At 39.7% G+C, this 24,176-nt stretch overlaps 1 protein-coding gene across 9 annotated transcripts in view; it reads left to right on the forward strand.

The window, feature by feature from the left end:
* Nucleotides 1–24,176, forward strand: part of ect2 (epithelial cell transforming 2) — a 58,467-nt gene that overhangs the window by 6,779 nt on the left and 27,512 nt on the right. For 5 of the 9 annotated variants that reach the window (XM_020585857.1, XM_020585850.1, XM_020585851.1 and 2 more), the window contains exons 4-20: nucleotides 3,353–3,445; nucleotides 4,869–5,051; nucleotides 6,221–6,310; nucleotides 9,848–9,955; nucleotides 10,478–10,551; nucleotides 11,016–11,146; nucleotides 12,316–12,431; nucleotides 14,041–14,103; nucleotides 15,672–15,897; nucleotides 16,086–16,271; nucleotides 16,466–16,590; nucleotides 20,503–20,622; nucleotides 20,736–20,804; nucleotides 21,367–21,477; nucleotides 22,309–22,405; nucleotides 22,633–22,714; nucleotides 23,768–23,846. In XM_020585857.1, the coding sequence (XP_020441513.1) occupies nucleotides 3,353–3,445; nucleotides 4,869–5,051; nucleotides 6,221–6,310; nucleotides 9,848–9,955; nucleotides 10,478–10,551; nucleotides 11,016–11,146; nucleotides 12,316–12,431; nucleotides 14,041–14,103; nucleotides 15,672–15,897; nucleotides 16,086–16,271; nucleotides 16,466–16,590; nucleotides 20,503–20,622; nucleotides 20,736–20,804; nucleotides 21,367–21,477; nucleotides 22,309–22,405; nucleotides 22,633–22,714; nucleotides 23,768–23,846 (1,953 nt within the window). The remainder of the gene's footprint in view (nucleotides 1–3,352; nucleotides 3,446–4,868; nucleotides 5,052–6,220; nucleotides 6,311–9,847; nucleotides 9,956–10,477; nucleotides 10,552–11,015; nucleotides 11,147–12,315; nucleotides 12,432–14,040; nucleotides 14,104–15,671; nucleotides 15,898–16,085; nucleotides 16,272–16,465; nucleotides 16,591–20,502; nucleotides 20,623–20,735; nucleotides 20,805–21,366; nucleotides 21,478–22,308; nucleotides 22,406–22,632; nucleotides 22,715–23,767; nucleotides 23,847–24,176) is intronic. The other 4 variants (XM_020585854.1, XM_020585856.1, XM_020585855.1 and 1 more) reach the window with 4 other exon arrangements.

Consider the following 24,176-nt stretch of genomic DNA (forward strand, 5'->3'; position numbering starts at 1 on the left):
ACACGATCTCATTTTTACATGAGGATGATTTTGCCATGTTTGCATTAACAGGGAAAGGGTTAGGGTTAGCAAACACTCCCTTTTCCTTGCTAACTTACAAAGAATATAATCGAATATCCTTTATTGTCATTGTACTGAAAAACAATACAATGGAATTTAAAAGACAGCTCTCCTAGAAATACTTCCATCACCAACACACTCGCACATCTCACTCTATGCAAATAAGTTAATTAAAAACACAAGAAGCACATAAAATATTAAAATTAGAATTAAAAATTAGTAAAATTGCATTGTGATAGTTGCTCACATGCAATGAGTTCAAGAGCTCATCTGCATCCACACAATAAGATAATAGAGGTGGGGGCAGTGCATTAGGGGGCGGAGAATGAAGTTCTTAAACAGCTGAGGGATAAAAACTGTTCCTCAGTCTCGTGGTGTGGCACTTCAGGGCCCTGTAGCGCCTTCCAGGGGGCAGCAATGGGAAAATATAGTGGAAAGGATGTCGTCCCTAATAATTTTACAGGCCTTGCTGTAACAACGTGACCTGTAGATGTCTTCCAGGGGGTGGAGGGGGAGTCCAGTGATTTTTATTTTATTTTTTTTGTGCCGTGTTGACCACCCTCTGGAGAGCCACCCTGTCTCTCTTGGCGCAATTTCCAAACCATGCCAAGATGGAGTAAGTCAATATGCTCTCTATTGAGCAATGATAAAGAGACTTCAGCAGCCTGGCGGATATGTGGTTCTTCCTGAGGAAGTGCAGTATTTGCTGAGCCTTCTTTACTACAGCAGTGGTGTTTAGACTCCATTGTAGGTTTCTGCTGATGTGAGTCCCTAGGAACTTGAAGCTAGTCACCTGCTCCACCTCCTGGTCTTCTATCCTGAGTGCCAGGTGCGCCTCCTGTCTCTGCTTAAAGACCAGGATGAGCTCTTTTGTTTTGTTTTTTTGATGTTTAAGGATAGGTTATTTCTTGCACACCACCCTGTCAGCCTGCAGACATCATCCCTGTAAGCAGTCTAATCCCCATTTGAGATGAGACCCATGACAGTTGTCATCTGTGACCTTGATGATCTTGTTTGTGGGGTGAGTGGGTGTGCAGTCGCAGGTGTAGAGAAGATGGATTCAAATAAAAATACAACGTAAAAGCTGTGTTGCCATTCAGAGGCATGCAGTGTATTGCAGCTCCCCATGGTAACTTATGCAACCACTTGACACTTCATTGCAAAACATAATATGACTATGTTTTAAGTATACTGAGACTGCCCAGTGTATACATGATCACTGCACGCCTTTGGAGACGGCTTATGGTAGAGAAATGAACATTGATTTCATGGGCAACAGCTCTGGTGGACATTCCTGCAGTCAGCATGCCAATTGCACGCTCCCTCAAAACTTGCGGCATCTGTGGCATTGTGCTGTGATAAAACTGCACATTCTAGAGTGGCCTTTTATTGTGGCCAGCCTAAGGCACACCTGTGCAATAATCATGCTGTCTAATCAACATCTTGATATGCCACACCTGTGAGGTGGATGGATTATCTCTGCAAAGGAGAAGTGCTCACTAACAGATTTAGACAGATTTGTGAACAATATTTGAGAGAAATAGGCCTTTTGTGTACATAGAACAAGTCGTAGATCTTTGAGTTCAGCTCATGAAAAATGGGGGCAAACACAAGTGTTGCGTTTATAATTTTGTTCAGTGTAAAGACCATTTTCCCTTGGATGCCATTTCTGTTTATATAGTAGTAAGCAACGGTTAATATTCTATTAACAAGAGTGAGCTTGTAGGGATGCAAAATTTTGTCTTAAAGTTATCAAGTCCCAGAAAATAAACTACAGTGGGTATAGAAAAGAACTCCAAACATTCACATATTGCTGTTTCACAACCTGAAATGGAAACACCGGTGTCCGTTTATTTTTGTCCTGCCCGGACACCTCTGAATATAATGTAGTCCAGTACAACGCCACTTTTAACTATGACCTCAGTAATGAACATATAATTGAATTTATACATTTATGACAAACAAACTGAAACATCTTGAGCTTCATAAACACAAATGTTAAGGTAGAAGTGTACAGGTGGCTCTATATATACTGTATATAGACCTAATAGTAATCAGGTAATTCTGTATACTATGAAACCATGATTTCTGAGATGATTATCATACCGTGAAAATCTTAAATTCAGATTTATTTGTATAGTGCCAAATCACAACAAAAGTCTTGCACTCTTGTAAAACCCTACTGTACACACATGTATGTTAAGAGAGCATTTCTGTGGTCAAGAACTGTGAAAGAAAATCATGATTCAAGTCTAAATTTTAAAAAATTGTGATTCATATATTGCTTAGCATTATGCAGTCCTAGTGGAAATATACACTGTGATTCTCTGTGATAATTGTAGCTGTTCATTTTAACTCTTTGTAATGTCCCAAACCAAATTTATATACTTTTAAAAGGTTTTGCTCTCTTTACATCATGTGAGCAGACAATGTCACCATATGTTTGGAGTGGAGCTCACTTGAGAACCAAGAAAACCCTGGGTTAATATATTTTCTTTTAGCAAAACACATTTATCTCATAGTAATATGCAGCATAACATTCTGTCAGCGTGTTGTGTGTGTGTATGTGTGTGTGTGTGTGTTTTTTATAATGGATTATTTTTTTAAATGTATGCATCTGCTCCAGTAAGCAGCGCTAGCTTTGTGTCTTTCAGTAGTGCCGTGTGAAGGTGATTTGGAGGCATGGCACCAGACTAAGTGCTGCAGGAGTGACTTCCTTCCCAGGTTTCCTGATCCCTGTCTCTTCTGAAGGCTTTCTGCTTAAATCAACTATTTTGCCCTGCCAGCCTGCAGTGCACCCACATCCAAAGACATCTGCCTACAGCTCTATCAGAGCCCTCCGATTGCCTGCCTGACCGCCCGCCGGCGTCGCTCAGTCAACTAACAGAAAAAGAGGCCCCCTTCCTCCATTTCTGCATGTCCCCTTCCCTTTCTGCCCTATTCTTTTCCTACTCCTTTCTTTGAAAAAGAGCTTTGAACTTTAATATTAATATTAAACTGAAACTTCTCCTCCCCAGCCTAACCCCCTCTGGAGCTTGATATTTGTTTGAAGTCACTGTCTTTAGACTTTGCAAGGACATGGGCCCCACCACATCCTTGCCTCCTTCTCCCTGCATTCTGCAGCCATCTTTTCTTTTGTCCTTGTGAGGTTAATTTGTATGAATTTTTTTCTCTTGTGTTCTCATTTACCTTTCTTTTTCAGGTTCTCTTCCAATCTCCTATCCCCCTCTTGTTTTTTTTTATTTTTATGTCAGTCTGTGACATCTAGTTCCTGCTGGTTGTGTTTTTACAGGCCATCAGTGTAATGGAGGTACCGGTGGTAAAGATAAGAGAAGGCGAGGCGGGTGCTGAAGAGAAAACGATGATAAAATCTATAGTCAATATGGTACAGTACAGTGTCTGCGTCTGTGTGACTGACACTTTAATGGGAACTTACTGCATGAGTCTTAATCACACTGGGTACTGATTTAATGATTGTGCATGGCCAACTCACTGAAGGTGAATTGATCTGGGGGTGAACATTTAAATATCTGTTGTGATCCTTGAGTTCTACATTGCTCTAAAATATCACTGCCACTTTATAGGCTCAGGAGTAGTATTAAGTTATTTGAAAGATTGTTTAGTGTCATGACTTTTGAAAGTATCTGGTTTCCATCTGTTAATACAGAGGGCAGACTGGCAAGCTGTTTCATAAAAAATAAAATAAAATTTGCACAAAAAAGCTTTCATTAGACTGCCCTTGAAGTGTGGTCAGTTGTAGTGCACCTAAAATACTGTGGTTTTTGTCTTGTCCTCATTTATTATTAATATTTTTGCAAAATACATAAATTTGCTTTCTAAGAATGAGGTAATAAGATTAGTCTAGAGTTACAATTTGGTTAGCTTTACTTGGCAACACTAGAAGCAGGGGAAACACGAGTTCAAAAATTCACCTACACTAACACCTTTAAAGCTAACTGATTTACTCATTGTCTTGCTTGTTTAAATTGTACATTTTTAAAAGTGATTTAATTTTTGAGTTGTGTTTGAACTGTTTCTTGACAAACTAAAATTGATTCCTTTAAACAGATTTGTGGTCATCTGCTGCTTAATGCACTGTCTCATTTAGATGTCCAAAGCAGTCACTCAGTCAGCCTCTGCTTGTTGATATAATGCAAACTGATACAAAAATAACCAATTCTTGCGGTCTTCTATCCACATAGCCAAAGAAACTGCATTCTTGATCCTGGAATACTGATTTCATGTTCATTTGATCTGCTTGTGTCTTCCTTAAAAATAAAGCAAATAGCCTAAATGGATTACCCTAAATGTTAAATTAAACTTTTAACAATGTGAATCCTAACAGTGTAGGTTTGATTGTGTGTGTGTGTGTGTGTGTGTGTGTGTACATGTACATCACCCCGCAAATATAACTCAATGAGACCATAATATGTTAAGATTGTGTGTTTGTGTTAGAGATCTGCCTCCTAGTAACTGTCTATAGGGCTCCAGACTTTTATTTTAATGTAGAAGGCAGGCAGGAGCACTTTGAGTTAAAAGGAACATTATACAACAAAATGCAAATGTATTATTCCATAAAAGGCATTTTTTAACATGGTGACAGATATTGTATCGTGGACCTTTTATTGTGGCAACATTGTACTTTTTTTTTTTTTTTTACTCCTAAAATATTCTTATGATATTACCCAATAAGTTACAAACATTCAAAAGCAAATATCCAGTGGTGTTTATAAGTCTTTTGTAATTAGCTGAATGATTGTGTGCTTCTGAATGCTGCATTACTCCATATTGTGATTCTTACTCTTCAGGACATCAACACCCCGTGCATAATGACAGACAACGTCCAGGAGTTTGGAGATGGAGAGAACACAGAATTTGAGACTGTGTTCGTCCTCACAGACTTTCAGTCGTCTGATTACCACTACCTCTACAAGCATGACAACCGCATTGTTGGTCCTCCTGTTGTGCTGCACTGTGCTATGAAGAAAGAAGTAAGTCTTTGATTCACAACATATTTGTGTTAAGCAAGGGCTGCGGGGACATGAAGTGTGTCTAGTTTTGCAGAGATGATAATTAAATTGATTCAGATACAGTATTTCCCCAATGTTGGTTTCTTAAACCCGTTCAGCTTTGAATTCAAATGAAAATAGGCAGCTTCACTGAAATCTTAGCTCAGGGAAATGTGTTGATGCACCAGTAACAGGCTTCAGATGGAAAATGTATTACAGCTATGAACAGGAGTTGTCCCTGCCTACTGCACTGTCTCTCTGTCATTCACATAGAATGCTAATGTCAGACATATACAATATGCCCTGACTGTGGCGACTCAACCAGATGAACTACTCTGCATGTTTGTCAGATGATGACAATGCACACACACAGGTTTACACTGCATTGCAGAGCACCATCAAGATGTACAGCTTTTGATAGCAGGGGGGTCATTGTTTTTGCCGCCATGGACAGTTTGCAGTTTTTCCATTTGACTGAATATTATGTGTTACAGTTGCTGTAATAATAATGAAACATGCTTTTAAATAGGGATGGATGATTTTCAAATATTTGAATAATCATTAAATTTAAAACAATGAAATATTTCATGCAACTGTGGTTTTGTCTTTAAAAACAACGAGCCACTGTTTTCCCTGGCTTTTACCGGTGCCTGGAAATAACACGATAACAAGGTCATTTTACTCTAGCGCCAAATGCAAACAGCAGAAACATGCATAGACTATATGTGACAGTTACCTGCCGTTATATAAGTAACTGGAAAATACAGAGTGCTGTTCTTCAGACTAAATCAATGCCGGAGCATCATACTACTGCAACCCTGGCTATGTGCTTTCCACCACCGTGGAATCCTGGGGACTTGTGGATAAAGCATGTGTACATGACAACATTAGCAATATGGAGCTAGACAACATGGAGAGGGACTCTCAGCCATGTAGGTGGTGTAATCTTTGAATACTTGTTGAATGATTCCCAGTGAATGTTGAATAGCATTTTAGCTTGAAATTCCCATCCCTATTTTTATGTATGTCAAATATTATTAGATTAATTGTTGAAGAACACAATGGCATTAAAAGTAGTAAAATTTAATTTTGTAGTACCTGATTCAACATTTTTTTTATTGCAATAATGTTTGCTTCTCCCTACTCCACAGCCTCTACAGTTTTCATGTCGTCCTCTTTACTCCACCACCATGCTTAACCTGTCGCTGTGCTTCACCGGCTTCAGAAACAAAGAGGAAATGGTGGGCTTATTAACTTATCACAGATGAATTTTAAAAGAATGATAATAGAGGTATTTTATTTGTCCTCTACCTTGCAGAAACATCTCGCTGTTTTCACAGTTTCCTGTGAGTGGAGGCTCACCTCCCCACACTTTGAAAACCCCTGGTCTAGATCTAAAAGGGCCTCATTCACCAGTATCTTCCTGGGTTATTTTTCTTACATTTGTTCTTAAGAAAATTCCTAAGAAAAGTTTGTCTTATTCATGAACATGTTCTTAAACTGCAGAATTGTTTGGCACTGTGTTCTGACAGTGATGAATCCCATTGTTTTTGTAAACTGAAGGTGTGTGCCAGTTGTTCCTACAGTGCCTTGCGAAAGTATTCGGCCCCCTTGAACTTTGCGACCTTTTGCCACATTTCAGGCTTCAAACATAAAGATATAATACTGTAATTTTTTGTGAAGAATCAACAACAAGTGGGACACAATCATGAAGTAGAATGAAATTTATTAGATATTTCAAACTTTTTTAACGAATAAAAAACACTGAAAAATTGGGCGTGCAAAATTATTCAGCCCCTTTACTTTCAGTGCAGCAAACTCTCTCCAGAAGTTCAGTGAGGATCTCTGAATGATCCAATGTTGACCTAAATGACTAATGATGATAAATAGAATCCACCTGTGTGTAATCAAGTCTCCGTATAAATGCACCTGCACTGTGAGAGTCTCAGAGGTCCGTTTAAAGCGCAAAGAGCATCATGAAGAACAAGGAACACACCAGGAACACACCAGGCAGGTCCGAGATACTGTTGTGGAGAAGTTTAACGCCGGATTTGGATACAAAAAGATTTCCCAAGCTTTAAACATCCCAAGGAGCACTGTGCAAGCAATAATCAAATCTGGCCTTTATGGAAGAGTGGCAAGAAGAAAGCCATTTCTTAAAGATATCCATAAAAAGTGTCGTTTAAAGTTTGCCACAAGCCACCTGGGAGACACACCAAACATGTGGAAGAAGGTGCTCTGGTCAGATGAAACCAAAATCGAACTTTTTGGCAACAATGCAAAACGTTATGTTTGGCGTAAAAGCAACACAGCTCATCACCCTGAACACACCATCCCCACTGTCAAACATGGTGGTGGCAGCATCATGGTTTGGGCCTGCTTTTCTTCAGCAGGGACAGGGAAGATGGTTCAAATTGATGGGAAGATGGATGGAGCCAAATACAGGACCATTCTGGAAGGAAACCTGATGGAGTCTGCAAAAGACCTGAGACTGGGACGGAGATTTGTCTTCCAACAAGACAATGATCCAAAACATAAAGCAAAATCTACAATGGAATGGTTCACAAATAAACATATCCAGGTGTTAGAATGGCCAAGTCAAAGTCCAGACCTGAATCCAATTGAGAATCTGTGGAAAGAACTGAAAACTGCTGTTCACAAACGCTCTCTATCCAACCTCACTGAGCTCGAGCTGTTTTGCAAGGAGGAATGGGCAAAAATTTCCGTCTCTCGATGTGCAAAACTGATAGAGACATACCCCAAGTGACTTACAGCTGTAATCGCAGCAAAAGGTGGCGCTACAAAGTATTAACTTAAGGGGGCTGAATAATTTTGCATGCCCAATTTTTCAGTTTTTTATTTGTTAAAAAAGTTTGACATATCCAATAAATTTCGTTCCACTTCATGATTGTGTCCCACTTGTTGTTGATTCTTCGCAAAAAATTACAGTTTTATATCTTTATGTTTGAAGCCTGAAATGTGGCAAAAGGTCGCAAAGTTCAAGGGGGCCGAATACTTTCGCAAGGCACTGTAATTAGCAAAGGTTAATGCCCTGCCAGTGCCCATAAAAGGGCACAAAACTACAGGGCCATGTGCACACAGAAATTTCACATAGATGTTGAAAAGAAAAGCTGAGAAAGGCACGATTATTAAAACGAAAATCTAAAGACCCTTGAGTACTGGAACCAAAACCAAGGATGAATACTCATGAAGAGGAGAACAGTAAATGAGCTGTCCTATTTAGTAGTATCGGTGAATATAAAATAAAACAAAACAGATGCAAAGGATGCTTTTACTCATTCAGTGAACACTATATAAAGAGAAGGACACACAACTGATGATGTAAAAAAAATGGTCTGATCTCAGTTCTGTCAGTATGTGTGCTCTTGAGGTTGCATAGATTCTGAACAAATCCCACTGATGAATGCCAGAATCTTGATGCATACTACTTAACGGGGTTTTAAGAAGAAATTTGTGCCTAAAGCTACAATATGTAATGTTTTTCAACTATTTTTGTTATATAAATGTGCTCCAAAACATGCTTTCAAGGTCACATAGTATGCAAAAACATGGGCTTCATTTTTACTTGTCAACTAAAAAGCACAGTCCAGTCCAGTTGCTGCAGAGACTCTGGTTACTGTGCAGATTTTCCAGTACATAACATTATAAAATCCATAAGTCCATCCTCAGCTGTGTTAACATGGTACACTGTACTGTATAGCTGTGTAACAGTCAATACAAGTGTCAGTAGTTTGTAACTGGTCTGTATAGCCTTATAGTCAGGATAATGCATGAGAACGGTGGCTACACCACTTACACATGGATGAGGATGTGTTCACACATGGGTGAAAAGAGCATCTGGAGCTACTGGTGCTATGAGGAGACTAATGAACTTTATGAACATTTTCAAGGAGAAACTTTAAATAATATAAACCTGAAAAAAGCATAATCTCTGACCTTTCATGTGAAGAGGTGCTGTCCAAGCCTCCTGTGACCCTGACTCATTTAACAGTACTAGCAACAGTGCAGCGGTATTGGCATCTAAAAGGGTATGAGTAGAATTTACCTCTCTAACCAGCCAGATTTTCAACTATTTCTGCTTGATCAGTAAGATTTGTTGCATTCTCATGTGTTGTAATTTGGTAGAGAAAAATCTCTGAAGAGCTGTGCAGAGCCTGGCCGGGCATATCGGACTGTAGTAGAGCAGGGAGAGGGAGTGCTGGCTTGAGCAGAGTCGATTCATTTAAAGTTTCATGCTAGTACTCCCCTAGGTTACATAGTACAGTTGGTGAATGAGGCCCAGTGATAACAAAAGTAATTTGGTGATTAAACATATGCACTTCTAGTATTTCTACACTTTAATAGTTGGTTTTCTGATGGAAACTTTTTAATATGAAGCAGCAACAGTAAGCAGTGTTGGGTTTGCGTCAGCAGAGATTTAGTTAAGACGCTACAACAATTGTGAGAGTTGAACAGAGAGACTTGTAGAAACGGTTTTCTCTCTGGCAACCAACGCAGCCACACATAGGAGGCTGGAGCTGATCCCAGGTGACACTGGGCAAGAGGTGGCGTACACTCTCCTGGGCTTAGTTGTTACCAAAAACAAAAAATGATGGCATCATTAATCATGAACCATAATAGTCTCAGATATGTCTGGAGAAATAAATGAATAGGAATAGAAAAAAGCCAGTGGCATAGCAAAATGCCTGGCACATTCCACTGTGACATTTTTCGTCTTCATGCTAAGCTTCCACTTGGTGTTTTTGTTGTTCATTTAGAAGAACTTAGTGAATCTTGTTCATCACATGGGTGGGATCATCCGGAAAGACTTCAGCACCAAGGTTACACATCTTATTGCCTACTCCACGCATGGGGAGAAATATAGGGTATGTTTACTCTGTTTACTTTGATTTGATGTTTTGCTCTGATCTTGGACTGTTTATCATCTGTGTCTGACATCAATATGGCTGTGCAGCAGGGCTTGGCAACATGTGGGGTCGGGGGGGTTTAGCCCTTTTAACAATATATAATGTATATCAACATTTTTAATATGTACCGACAGATAATGATGTTTGAATTGTTAAAACATGTTTCAACAAAGTAAAAAATGCTGTCAGAAAAGAACTAAGATACAGTTTTTGTCACATAACGTCTCATATTTGTATCCGAAGTATAAAATTCCTGTTGTACTTGCATTGTGATGGGGTGATAAGGAGTAGTAACAGACTGCTATACTGTGAGCACTGACAGTGTTACTGCTTGTGCTTTATAGTTGTAACATTTTGCATAGATAAATAACATTACCTTCCTGTTACTGTCACCCTCATGTCATGGGTACGCATTGACTTATTTGCATTTTGTTTTTCTCATCTCTCTTCACCATGTTTTATTGTGCCCTCACATCTCAGCTTGCAGTGTGTATGGGGACGCCCATCCTCACTCCATCATGGATTCATAGGGCCTGGGAGAGAAGAGATGATGTGTAAGTTGAAAGTCTTTGTAGGAAACCTATGTACCATTTTCCTGTTAAAACCTGTTTTATAAGCAAATATAATGGTGATACAAACACAGACCTAGTGGGTCTGAACTGACAGTAGGAAGTGGAGACAGACAAACATGAGGAGCAGACTGGAATGTGTCCTCTGATCACAACAACAGCCACATCTAAACAGTTAGCTATTAGTTCACTTAGCTTAACAAGCTCACTGTGGTGGATGGCAGACTGCGGGCAAGTTTATGCAGCTTGTTTAGCAGGTGTTTACAATACATGTCCAATGTTTTTAACTGTTCCATTTCTTTTTAATGGTGTATGTTGGTGATATTGTGGAAACACATGGACATACCTAAGCAAAAGGTTATGTTTAAAGTACATGAAAACAAACACAGTTGAATAAATGATGACATGCTTTGATAGTATTCATGTTTCTCCTGCCATCATGTGTTAAGGCACTTCCATGCTGGAGATGAGGAATTTCGAACACAGTTCAAAGTGCCTCCCTTCCAGGACTGTATCCTCAGTTTTTTGGGTTTCTCAGAGGATGAGAAGGCCAACATGGAGGAGAGGACTCTTAAACATGGTTAGTGGTGCAGCACAGTGATATGTCATAGTATTATGTTTTTGTGTTTTGGGTGGTTCAGCGGCATATAGCCACTTTCAGACATGCACTGGAACCATGAGATACTCTAGATATTACCCGGGGGAGCGGTATGTGAGAAAGCAAATGTCTGAGTCGCTCGACCCAGATATTAAGCGGACTTGACTCGGGCAGCTTCCTTAGTACAAAGTCTACGTAAGGTCTGAGTGAGCTAGAGGGAGCCCATGTGAGAATACAGCAGCATATTGTCTGGAGTATTCACACGGAGCAGTGGGTGTGTTGATGACATTCTATCATGTGACCAGTGTGAAACTGGAAGAATTCTAACATCTGATGGTGAAGAAATTTGGTCATTTATAATGAAGACCCTAACAAAAATGTCAAACTGGAGACACAAGATTCAGGAACTTCTGCTGTGAAAAGCCGGTGCCAGAATCGTCAGACAAGGCAAGAGACTAGGTTGTTTATGACAAAATTACAAACTAGCTATTTGACCGCATCGCATCCCGCCTCCTGCTCTCTCTACCCAGGCATTGTCCAGAGTTCATGTTTGTAAATGGCTTATGTTAGAACAGACACATCATTTACAGTGCTTACACTGGTAGCATTATATTTTGGGTTATGGAAAGATGGTAAAAATAATAATGATACAAGTATTATTCTTACCAGAGCCCCGTGTGTGGACCGTTTCATCATGCTAAGAAATTCAGGGATTGACAGACCTGCAATGAATATTTATAGTTGCTAACCTACGATTGAACATTTGCTGCTTGGGGAAGGGTTTTGGCCAATGGTCAGTTATGACATTAAAATTCATAAATCTGACCAGTTATAAAAATAAATGTGTGTATGTATACAGTAGTTGGTCAGTTTCCCATTTTTATTTGGCAGGGTTTTGGGCACACATTTCTGAGTCACTTTTGTACGTGAGCCAACATTGGTACAGCACAAAGCTGTGTAGCACTTAGCAGCCAAGTGTCTAGTTTTGAGCCCTTGTACTTTGGGTACTGTGTTAAAAGGCTAGGACACATCTTGTACACCGTTCTTTCTGTATTCATGTAAAGCTACTCAGTTGTCCAAATGCCCACCCTCTGGTTTATATGTGAATGCATATTAATATATTCTTTGAAAACCCTGTATTTTTGTCTAAGGTGGCAGGTACCTTGAGGTTGGAGATGAGGATTGTACACATGTGGTAGTGGAGGAGAACTCGGTTAAGGAGCTGCCATTTTCTCCATCCAAACAACTCTTTGTGGTCAAACAAGAGGTAGGCCTTTTTTGGCATCGCCGTGGTCATGAAATCTTTTTTGTAATAATAATAATATATATTTATTGAGCCTAATATGATGTACCAGGCATGGCGAACCTCTCATCAGCTTCCTTCCATTTTGCAAAAGTGAAGCCAAAATATCATGAATACGATGGCTGCCATCTTGGCATTTAATAGCCAGATTCTGTGCAGGAGTGACCAGAAATTGAGTGAAGGCATCAAAGCTGTCAATCAACCAAATTCCACATTTCATTTCATCAAATAACTTAAACTTAACAGAAAAATGACCACTGGATCACACATCTGTGTGATGTCTACCAAAAAGACAGAAATCACCTTTGGGAAAAGTTTATTTTATTTGTACTTATCCCATCCACTAACTTGGATGGAGTGGGATTTGGTAGGTGGTCTTGTATAACTTTTCTAGGCATTGATGTATACTCAATGCGCTGTACGCTATTTCCCATTCAACCATTCATGCACACATTCACACACTAGTGTCATCACCGGAAGCAACTAGGGTTGTTGTCTGAGTCAAGGACACTTTGGCATGTGGACTGGACAAGCAGGTTATTGAACAACCAACAGTCTGGTTAGGAGACGAGCTGCTCTGCCTCCCGAGCCATAGCCACCCAAATATATGACCTATACTGAAACTAGCCACCAGGGGGCAATCCGCTTGTGGTGGCTTCACTTGTGATAGCTGTCAGGCTGTCTATTTTTTATACAATCCATGGCCTGAAACATCTACACAGAGAGAGAGCAGGGCAAAGACGGAACAAAAGCCAAGGCTAAACATCGGTTTGGCTTTTTGAGATGGAGAGCATTAAACGTAGCCATAGGTCTCAAAGATGTGGTGTTTCTGCATTAGTATCTAAAACTAACATGATTGTTTTTGTAAAATTTGTGACCAAGCCTGGTTACTGTTGTATTGAAATAAAATGACTTTAATTTGAGAGTAATTCAAGCTTTATGCAACATTAATGCTTTGTGTCAGAGCATTCTTCCTGATTGCCAAATTTATGCTTTAGTCACTTATCTTGACACTCGCTTCAGTACACTTTGTTGTAACCATACATCCATAGTTTACATTATAGCTTTAAGAAATAGGGTAGGAGGGGCAAAAAGTGGTTAGGAGTGGTATTTGGTGTGAGTTTGTTTTGTTTGGTTTGATAACCCTAATACCTAACCCACTAGACCCTCTGGATGAAAAGAAATTAAGCAGAGTACCTTTTAAGTACTGCTGTATCTTGACATTTGCAGTAGGAGGATACAGACACAGTGGATAACAAAAATAATCACCCCTTCCAGGTTTTTCCTCCTAAGCAGAATTCCAGATGATTATCTGATCAGGATTTCTTGAAGCTCAGAATCCACTCAAAACAGTCTCTGCGCTTTCTCTGTGCTGTCATAGTGAGATCAATAACAGATTTTTCCTTCCAGCAGGTGAATAATCTGAAGCAAGACAGAATAGTAGTTTAGCTGTAATTATAACCCCACAATCAATACGGCCTTTTTTTTGCACTGCCAGGTTGATTAATTTTCAAAAGAAAGTCTTTTGTCTTAACCTAACCAGTAAAAACACTTTGTTTGCTTTCTTTGGCAGTGGTTCTGGGGAAGCATTCAGATGGATGCTCGAGCCGGAGAGTCCATGTACCTCTATGAGAAGGTGAGAAAAATTGTGTTGTGGCAGCTCTTGTCTTCATCAGTACATCTGTTTCTGTGCAGGCTTTTTTTTTAATATAAATAATCTTAGGCTATTGTCATGAGTAGTTTTGTCTGCCAGCCTAAGTATAAGTATGAGTACTTACATTTCAGTACTTGCTGATACCGAGCACCGGTACAAGTACTTTATAATAATGCAATGTTTCTACTATAAAATTTACAGGAGGCTGTGCACATTACCCTAAAGCTTTATGTGACAGCAAAGGCAAATAACAAACAGCACTGCTGACATTTATAGGAAATGTAATGTAACTGACTGTCTGTATCCTACTACAAAACATTTTAAGCATTTTAGCAGTGTGACCCTCTGTTAGGATGAAATGATTTCATAACCCCATCAAGAACAAAGTTTAGGAGCACATAATATCACAGTCTGGAGTTTAAATGTTTAATTTAATGAGGCTGCATGCTCTTTCTTTAAATTCTCCTGTCCTGTCTGCTGGACACACATGCTGTGCTGCCGAGGAGCTCCTGGTCTTAGCCTCCAAGTCCACAGCTCATTAGACTTTCCAGTTTGTTTTCTTCTGTTGCATAACAATTCACTTCAGTCAGCAAAATGAGCACCGTGTGGGTTTAGTGGATGAACAGGACCGAGCATTTTGACCGCAGGGAGAGTGAAGACGTCAGATTTCTGCAAATTTGTTCTCGACTTTAACAGGCATTTGATTAATTACTCTCTCCATGACTGTTGGTTTTATTGCACATATTGAGGTGGTGGTGTTGCAGTAAAATACTAACCTCGTCATCTTGTCTGCTATATGTGTGTGCTTGCAACACACAGTGTTACACAGCTACATGACTTGACCCATTTATATCGACAATTAAATTTGTTGCCAACTATTTTTATCAGTTAGTTGTTGCAGCCCTAAACAGAATGAATGTTCTACAAATAACCTTATCAAATATAATATATTCAAATATAACTCCTTTGTAATCACCAACATTTTGATTAGTGGACTAGAGGACTATAATTTTTCTCAGTGTAACAAATTTCAGTTCTTTGTTACTTTCATAACTTCATTACATGTAGCTAGTTGCTCTCCAACACTGGTGATAGTGACAATTACTGCCCTAGGAAAAACATGTATAAGTTTTGAACAAAACATGTTTAGTAATTCCCAGTTTTACAGGATTAAAATGAAGATGGCAGGTCATAGCAGCTCACTCATCTACCGTTAGTTCCGTGATGAATTTTGACACTGGACTCAGGTTGCATCAAACATGAAGACTCAACCATGTTTGCAAAAGCTTGGAATGGATTTCTAGGTGCTGTACCGTTTGTGGAAGGATGCATTCACGAAGCACAGTGTACCCCCTACTTTCTTAGGTCCCAGCTATATCTTATGTTTCTAAATTCCTTAGTCATCTCATCCTATGGTTTTAGTGGTGTTTAACATGAATTTAACATTTCCATTAAGATGTATTAAATCTTGTTTCTTTCAAAAATAAAAATAAAAAACTGCCTCTTATTTTTTGACTGTGCCTGTACATTTCTTTCCCTCTGTACTTTAGAGCGATAGCCCAGCCATGAAGAAGGCAGTTTCTCTCCTGTCCCTCACCACCCCCAACAGTAATCGTAAGCGTCGACGTCTGAGGGACACACTGGCTCAGTTCACCAAAGAGACTGAGATTTCCCCCTTCCCTCCACCACGCAAAAGGTCATCAGCAGAGCACTCCCTATCCATGGGTTCTCTGCTAGACATCTCTAACACCCCTGAGACATGCAAGTCCTTCTCAGGTAAGAAAAAAGTGACAGGGCTGGAAAACGCCTGCTTGGTCCAACCCTAAAATTTCTGTCTTTGATTGACAAGTCAAGCCATTTTTAGTATAATGCAATACCTTTAAGGATGTTTTCTTCTGTGATTGTTAGTTTGCTCTCCTACATAAGAGAACAGTAACAAGATGAACCCCTCTTCATTTCAAAAGACAGAGTAGGAAACTGTTCTGAGAGCAACAGAGGATATACTTTGACCAGGAATAGGATGAGAAGAAGGAAAACCAGGGAAAGGAAGGTTAGGACAGACAGGGGTGAGTGGAGGAAAAGATCCTACCTGATTACAAGTACTCTTCAACAACTAGAGGTGGAGCAGCAGCAGCCAGGAACTTCTACAGGTCAGGTTTTACTTCCGCATACTTGTTATGCTGATATTGTTAGGAGCAATATGGGCAATTCAAGGCTACAATAAAGTAGCAGATGGGAGGATGAAAGACCACTAGTAACATGGTACATCCACAAAACAGTAGTGGATGGACACCTGCTTCAATGCATTAACAACTCTGTCTTTCTCCCTGTTTTTTTCCTCCAGAGAGCTCAAAGCCATCCAAGAGTTCAACTCCAGTTCTCTCCAAGCAGTCAGCCAGGTGGCAGGTCTCCAAGGAACTTTACCAGACTGAGAGCAACTATGTAGACATTTTAAGCACCATCCTACAGGTAGCTGTGTGTCTGTGTGATCACACAATGCACACTTTTCTAATACTCCCTCACAGTTCAGCCTGTCTGTTGCCCCTGACAGCAATTTCAGGCTAAGCTACAATCAACTGTAAAGGTGTGTGTGCTCTAACTTGGCCTGTCTTATCAGTTTGCCCCAGCAGTCAGACACCTGACCAGTGAGGGAGGAAATAACCTGCCTGGACATTTCTCTTTCTCTCTTCCTCCCCTTCACAGTCATTCAGACTTTTACTTCTTTTCACTACCTTGCTTAGGCTTCCTCCATTTTGTCATTGATTCCTTTCCATCCACTATTTCTTCCCCTGTCTCGTTTTGCCTCAAACATATCTATATTTGCCATCTGCTTCTCTTGTAATATCTTCCCTGTTTTTATCCTCCTGAGTTTAACTCTTCCTTGTATTCACAAAAAGCTTGGATTTTTTAAATGAAATGTAGGGTTAGTTCCTTAGTGTTGTGGACTTCTTTGCCTTGTATCTTAAAAATTAATTCACCATATGCTCCTAAAATCTCCTTAGTCCTCTTGGTGCACTGCTGTGCCAAAGCCACAGTTGAGGCTGACTCAATCATCCAGGCATTAGGTAATCAGTGCATGTAAAATAGGAGTGTATCTCAAAGACGATCCATGTTTCTTATTCACTTCAGTTACACAGAAAGGAAAATGTACTTGATATTGCTTATATTTCTGTTCTTACTCTATGCCAGGGGTGGGCAATTAATTTTTACAAGGGGCCACATGAGAAACCTGAACTGTGTTGGAGGGCCGAACCAACGATAACTTGAACTTAATTGGTAAATGGTAAATGGTCTTATACTTGTATAGCACCTTTCTACGCTTTTACAGCACACTCAAAGCGCTTTCACATTATTTGCCTATTCACCCATTCGCACTCTCAAGCATTCACGCATTCACACACCAGTGACATCACCGGGAGCAACTGGGGGTTCAGTGTCTTGCTCAAGAACACTTCGACATGTTGACTGGACAAGCCGGGAATTGAACCGCTAATCCTCTTGTTAGGAAAAGACCCACTCTACCTCCTGGGCCACAGCCTCCCCCATAAAAAAAGTCTGTTTATTCAAATAAGTTATTTCATGTCTTATTTATTTCCTTATGAACATTGTGGAGCTCCCCAGTCTCCAAGTCAGCAGGCCTATACTAAGTTGTTCTTGATCTTCTACATCTGATTCTGCTCAAAATTCATTCATCATCCATTGTAAAAAGCAGTAAATTATATGTGTTGATTAGCTGCTACTGGTAATCAGAAGAATAAGCATATTCTATAAATATTTATATAAATATATGAAATTGTGGTGTAGGTCAAACAGGAAATTACCCCTATAGAAGTAATAAACAGTAAAGACAAAAAAAAAACATTACATCACAGTTCCATTTTATTTTCAACTTCACATAACACTGAAAAGGTGTTTTGCAGTATTGTGAAGATATGCATTTTCAGTTAATTTTACTTGTTCAGTGAGAGAATTCCAGTCTGGCTTGGGCTTGAACAAGTGCATTGAAATCTGGATTTGTTGAACTTCATCACTGAGAATGTCTGTTCACATATGTAGGTAGATCCAACGATTTCCTGCATGTCCTCAACCCTCCTCGTTACAGTGCATCGGGAGAGGGGACGTTCTCATATGCGCCCTTTTTCTCCAGGCATATTAGTGCTGCAGAGTCCAACAAACACTCTTTAATAAACTCTCCGTGAGAAAACGGCTTATTTTTTCTGGCGATTTTGTGGGATATGACATAACTTGTCTTGAAAGCTGCATGTCTGGGTGTGGAAAGGTTTTTGTAAAAAAATCTGTTGGTTATGCAGTTTCACTAGCAAAGCATCCGACTCTCTTGTGTGCTCTTCATCCGACAAGTTCTTGTATTTCTCCTCATGTTTGGTCACGTAGTGGCGATTCAAATTGTAATCCTTGAACACAGCAACCTGTGTACCACAAACTAAGCACCTTTGACTTCTGTAAACAAATACTTTCCAGTCCGTGTCTTGTTGAAAACACTGCATTCGGTATCAACTTTTCTTTTTTTGGCGTGAGTTGACATTTTGAGGGTTAGCTGGCCAACATCACCTGTGTCACCCGGTAGGTTGGGGATCTTAAGTTCACCGGTGAACTTTTTTTTCATTCATGCTCTGATTTGATGGACCTCACGCGGCCCGGACGCCCACCGGATGTGGCCGGCGGGCCGTAAAATGCCCAGGTCTGCTCTATGCCTTTAGCAGCAAACACAGTATGCTGTACTATCTCTGAAAGGCAGGGTTTAAGCATGAAGTGAAGAGCTTGCATACAGTTAAACCAGGCTGCTAATCTTGAACTCTCACAGTGTCCCTTCATGTTTAAAGCTGCATTAACTAAGGTTTACCACAATTAATAAATCAAGTAAAACATTATCTAGAAGTGCTTTTTTACCTGCTGTACTTAACATCGGTTATTTGTGTTATTAAAATGTTTTTGTTATTAAAATCCACACCTTCCACTAATTTTTGCTCAGTTTTTTCACGATTGGTTTATGTCGGACATAACACAGCAGTCCTGCAGCATTTGAGGGAGACTGTTAAAATTTAAGCCATCAACACAACTAGAAAAGTGGGGAGTTTGTTACAGTGGACTATCAAAGCATAGCTTGTAATTTCTCTTGTTTCATATATTGGGTAACTTACAACGAGGGGTAATTTGTGCTGGATCCAGATCCAGCACTTCTCAAATTGTGTCCAGCACCTATTTTTGTCTAGAGGTGGGTGTGATGATTTCCACTAATACACCACAAAGTGAAGAGATGTTAAAATAGAACTTTTTAATTTAACTGTTTAACTGTTGTATTTTATCAGTTCCTCAATAAAAATGCAGTCAAATACAATAATTATTTTCCACAAATACAGTTAACACTATGTTTTGGCCTGTTTCTGCTCGTTCTTTAATACTTATGTTATGTGAGGTCCCTTTGCATTTTCAGGTCTTTTTCATTAGCTCTTGAGTAATTAAAGATGGATAAACACAAAGTGCAATGAAGTGCTGCATGACTTGCTTGTTGATAGGTCTTGGTTTAGGTGGTCTGATGTATCCCTCCCCTGCAGCACAGGAATGCACTGTCCAGGGAAATAAAAAAAGGAAATTGGTCTTAAATAGGCCAACTTTGAAATATACCAGCTCAGATGGGCTTAGTGGGACAGCTGAAGCTGCATTTGAGCCTCGGACAAACTTTGGATGTTTATACAGGACGAGAGGAAGAGAGTTTGTCTTTTTTTTTTTTTTTTAAAGCATAGTCACGTTCCAGGTTGAATTATTCAGGGTCAGTGTGGAGAGTAGAAATGACATTGAGCCAGGTCCAGTCCCATTTCTTAATTTTTACCCCATCCCCTGTTATTGAGTGCTCTCTCGTTTTCAAGTTAACTCTCAAAACTGAGTTACAGTGATTAGTGGTTGAAATCTTCCCCTATGAAATAGGACCAACTCTTCAACACCTCTGTGCATCATCAATAGTTAATGATGACAATTAAGTAAACAGATGTGATGAGTATTCAGAAAAATCACAGTGCTGTGGTGATTTCGCTTGCATTGTCTTTAAGCATCGGTTTGAAATTCACAACAGCAAATAATAAAAACTGAAGGAAAGAAAATGTTTTTGGATTTGTTTGAGGTGTGTAGCATTCAACTTTTGTTGTAGTTGGCTTTGCATCACACACTGTTAATATTGTGGTGGGCTGCCACAAATATATCCATGTATGGGAAACACTGAGAAGGTAGATGCATATATTTGCTGTCTTAATGTAATTTATTACTGAAAGACATTGTTGCTTGTTATTTCAATCTTTTCATTTGCATTTCTGTGGAACATGCTGGTTCTCTTAGTGTGTGTTTCTTATATCTGTTTTTTATTTGAAGCTTTTCAAATTCCCACTGGAAAAAGAGGGGCAGGTTGGAGGACCCATCCTGGCCCCAGAAGAAATTAAGACAATATTTGGCAGCATTCCAGACATCTATGAGGTTCACACCAGAATAAAGGTAATGCGTCTGAAGCACCGAGTTACTATAATTGTGACTTTTTAAAAAATTTTTTTTTTTTTACCTGGTGTTTTTGACCTGGTATTTTCTGTGTGCGACCATCATCTCATCAGAGTGACCTTGAGGAGCTCCTGACAGACTGGTCGGAGGACGGCAGTGTTGGGGACATCATCCTTAAATATGTGAGTTCAAGCAAACCTTGCATGTTCATATAACAAAGTACTATTACTTAACACTGCTGCTGTTGGACACTGATCTCTGGAAGAGTCCAAGGTAACATCATTATTCAAATAACATTACCATTAAAAGTGGAGTCAAATTAGAATTACCTAATATTGGAGGCTGTGAATTTCGACAGTTGTTTAGAACAGCAGAAGAAGGTCAAGCTCACCGATTCTGTATCTGAGTAGGTCACTACGTGCTTCCAGTATTTATTCTCACACTGGGAAATTAGTACAACAGCTTTGACCAGGTGTTTTCCTGCAAGAATAAATTTCAGGAATGTTTTGCCTATATGCTGTTTTGAGTGTTATCATGGTTTGATTATTACATTGCTTTTAATCATTAATTTGTTTGAAGTTCATTTGCTGAGGTTACTACAGTAACGGGCCGTTTTGTAATTATTCAAAAAAGTCCGATATCTGGTAATTACTGAAAATTGTCTTCCACTTAGAGGGCATTCTTTAATCTGTTTGGCTTTTCCTCCTAATGCTTCTGACCTGTCCTCATCTATCCACATTCCAGTCTAAAGAGCTGGTGAAGGCTTACCCACCCTTTGTCAACTTTTTTGAAATGAGCAAGGAGACTGTCGTTCAGTGTGAGAAACAAAAACCACGCTTTCATGCTTTTCTCAAGGTATGTCGTATTTTTACTCTGTGTGGGTGTGTGCATGTGCATGCATGGGTGTGTGACTGGTGATTTGCAAGAGATGGCAAAGAAATGTGTCACTTTCAAAATCTGAGAGATCAGCTTTCTAATTAACACCACAAACTGTAGCCTCGTCAGCCAGCATACAGTTAATGAACATTATCTCTGACACAGGCTACCCAGTAGTTTCCAATCTGTTTGGAACCCTAACCCAACATCCATCCATCCATTTTCCTCCGCTTATCCGGAACCGGGTCGCGGGGGCAGCAGTCTAAGCAAAGATGCCCAGACTTCCCTCTCCCTAGACACTTCCTCCAGCTCCTCCGGGGGGATGCCGAGGCGTTCCCAGGCCAGCCGAGAGACATAGTCCCTCCAGCGTGTCCTGGGTCTTCTCCGGGGCCTCCTCCCGGTGGGACATGCCCGGAACACCTCCCTAGGAAGGCGCTCTAACCTTCAACCTTTTGGTTGGGAGATGACTGCTCTACCCACCGCACCACTGTCGCCTCCCCCTATATTAAAATGCTCAAAAATATGTTCACTCTTTTGCATTGTTACCAGTGTTACTGTGGTTGAAAGCATCAATCAAATTCATGCCAATTGATTTTCAGACAGTAAGATTAAAGAGAAGGAAAAAAACTAGTCACTTTGAAGAGCTGACTGACAAAATTCTTGGTCGGGTACAGCCCTACCATTATCTTTTTATTTGACCCTCGTATATCTGGACTCCTTGTGGTGTTGGTCTGCAACTACTTTCAAATTGATCGTCTTTGAGGTTTACACAAAAGCACATTCTGTCACACTGAACCTTTGATTCTGCAGATCAACCAGGCCAAGCCAGAGTGTGGCAGGCAGACACTAGTGGAGCTGCTCATCAGACCTGTACAGAGACTGCCTAGTGTGGCCCTTCTTCTTAATGGTAGCACACTCCATTGTTAAAACAGTTTTAGAAAAAAAACTTTTCTTGTGCTAATTACATTCCAACTGTATTTTTCTTATCTTTATCCTTCCACACCTGCCTGCTTCCTCTATTATCTACTGTTGATACCTGTCTGCAATTTCTCTTTTCTACTCACCCTTCTCTGTCTGATTATTTTTCTCTTTTTGCCTACTTTTTACCAAATTCTCTTTCTTTCACTGTTGCAGACATAAAGAAACATACGTCCAATGACAACCCAGACAAGATAAGACTGGAGAAAGCAATTGAGTCTCTGAAAGAAGTCATGACGTGAGTTTGTGTGACCTTACCCTTTCTTTTGTGACGATCACACTGCCAACATTTTATGTTAGTTTCCAACACCTCAAGTTAACTCTGTCATGTTCTACTAAGCCTTGACTTTTATGCAAGTTCAACTTGTAATAGTTGACCATTGTTAAGCCAAGATTTAGAAAGAAAGTCTCGACTTATATGAGAACAGAGTTTGGTGAAAATTGGAGGTCATATTCGGTGCTGTGTGAAATTGTGCACAAATCCTTTGAGCTGTAGTCCGAACCACTACTTTTACAATAGTTGATAGGGGTGGGAGAAAAAATTGATTCACATTAAAATCACGATTCACATCTTCTACAAATCTAAATTAATTCACAAATGCTAATGATCAGTTTTTATAATAATGTTGACCAAGTGGAAAAGCAGAACTCAAGCGCAAAGCCAGTGTAGAACACGGACTGTGCACACATTGCAGTCAATAATACACAAATGTACCAAAAAATGGGAGAGCATTCATATGGAAGCTTCTGCATCAGATTCCACCCTGTGTTGCTGAGCACTCCAACCATACAGGAGCTGTCATAAATCTAAGATTGTAACATTGGTTCATCTTCAGAAAAAGAAATCAGTTGCACATGTGTTAGACTTCATAATGAGCTTTGAAAGATCAGTCTTTGATGCAAACAACACAGCACTATTGATGCATCTAATGAGTAAAATTTGTGGCCAGCTCATCATTATAAATGTCATCAAATTTCCACCTGATGGTGATTCTCTTGATGTTTACCACTTGTAGAAAAAAGAGGTGTTTTGTTGTTTTGTTTTCACTACATTATGATCTGCTGTTCTGATTAATTACCCACTGCTGCAAAGTGATTATACAATATGAACAAACTTGAGCAGATGGAACATGAAAATATTGAGCAATTTTCCTTGATAAAAAAATAACTAAGGCAACTGGTGGCCTATCAGAAATCACTTTTGATTATTTTTTTTGATTGAATGATTGATTTATTAGCACTAGAGAGACAGTCCATTCTCTAACTAGCCTGCTCTTTTCCTCTCTACTAGTCACATCAATGAGGACAAGAGGAAGACTGAAAGCCAGAAGCAGATCTTTGATGTTGTGTATGAAGTTGATGGCTGTCCTGTAAGTTTGAGGACTGCTGTTCTTTCATGGCTGTAGTAGCATGCACCAAGTGCTTATCCCACATGACAAAACAAATTGAAATTGTAATGCTTTGCATATTGTCCTTGAAATTGACCTGTTGTAGACTGTACATATCAGTCAAACCATAGTTAGATATTGAAGTGTATTTTACATTTTCACACAGTGATGTTCCTTTCCACCCCCTGCCAGCCAGTCATTAAAGGCATCTCTTATTCATATATATATATATATGTGTGTGTGTGTATGTGTGTGTGTGTGTGTGTGTGTGTGTGTGTGTGTGTGTGTGTGTGTGTGTGTGTGTGTGTGTGT

This window comes from Monopterus albus, unplaced genomic scaffold (genome assembly GCF_001952655.1).
Source record: "Monopterus albus unplaced genomic scaffold, M_albus_1.0 scaffold382.1, whole genome shotgun sequence".
In the NCBI taxonomy this organism is placed as follows: Eukaryota; Metazoa; Chordata; class Actinopteri; order Synbranchiformes; family Synbranchidae; genus Monopterus; species Monopterus albus.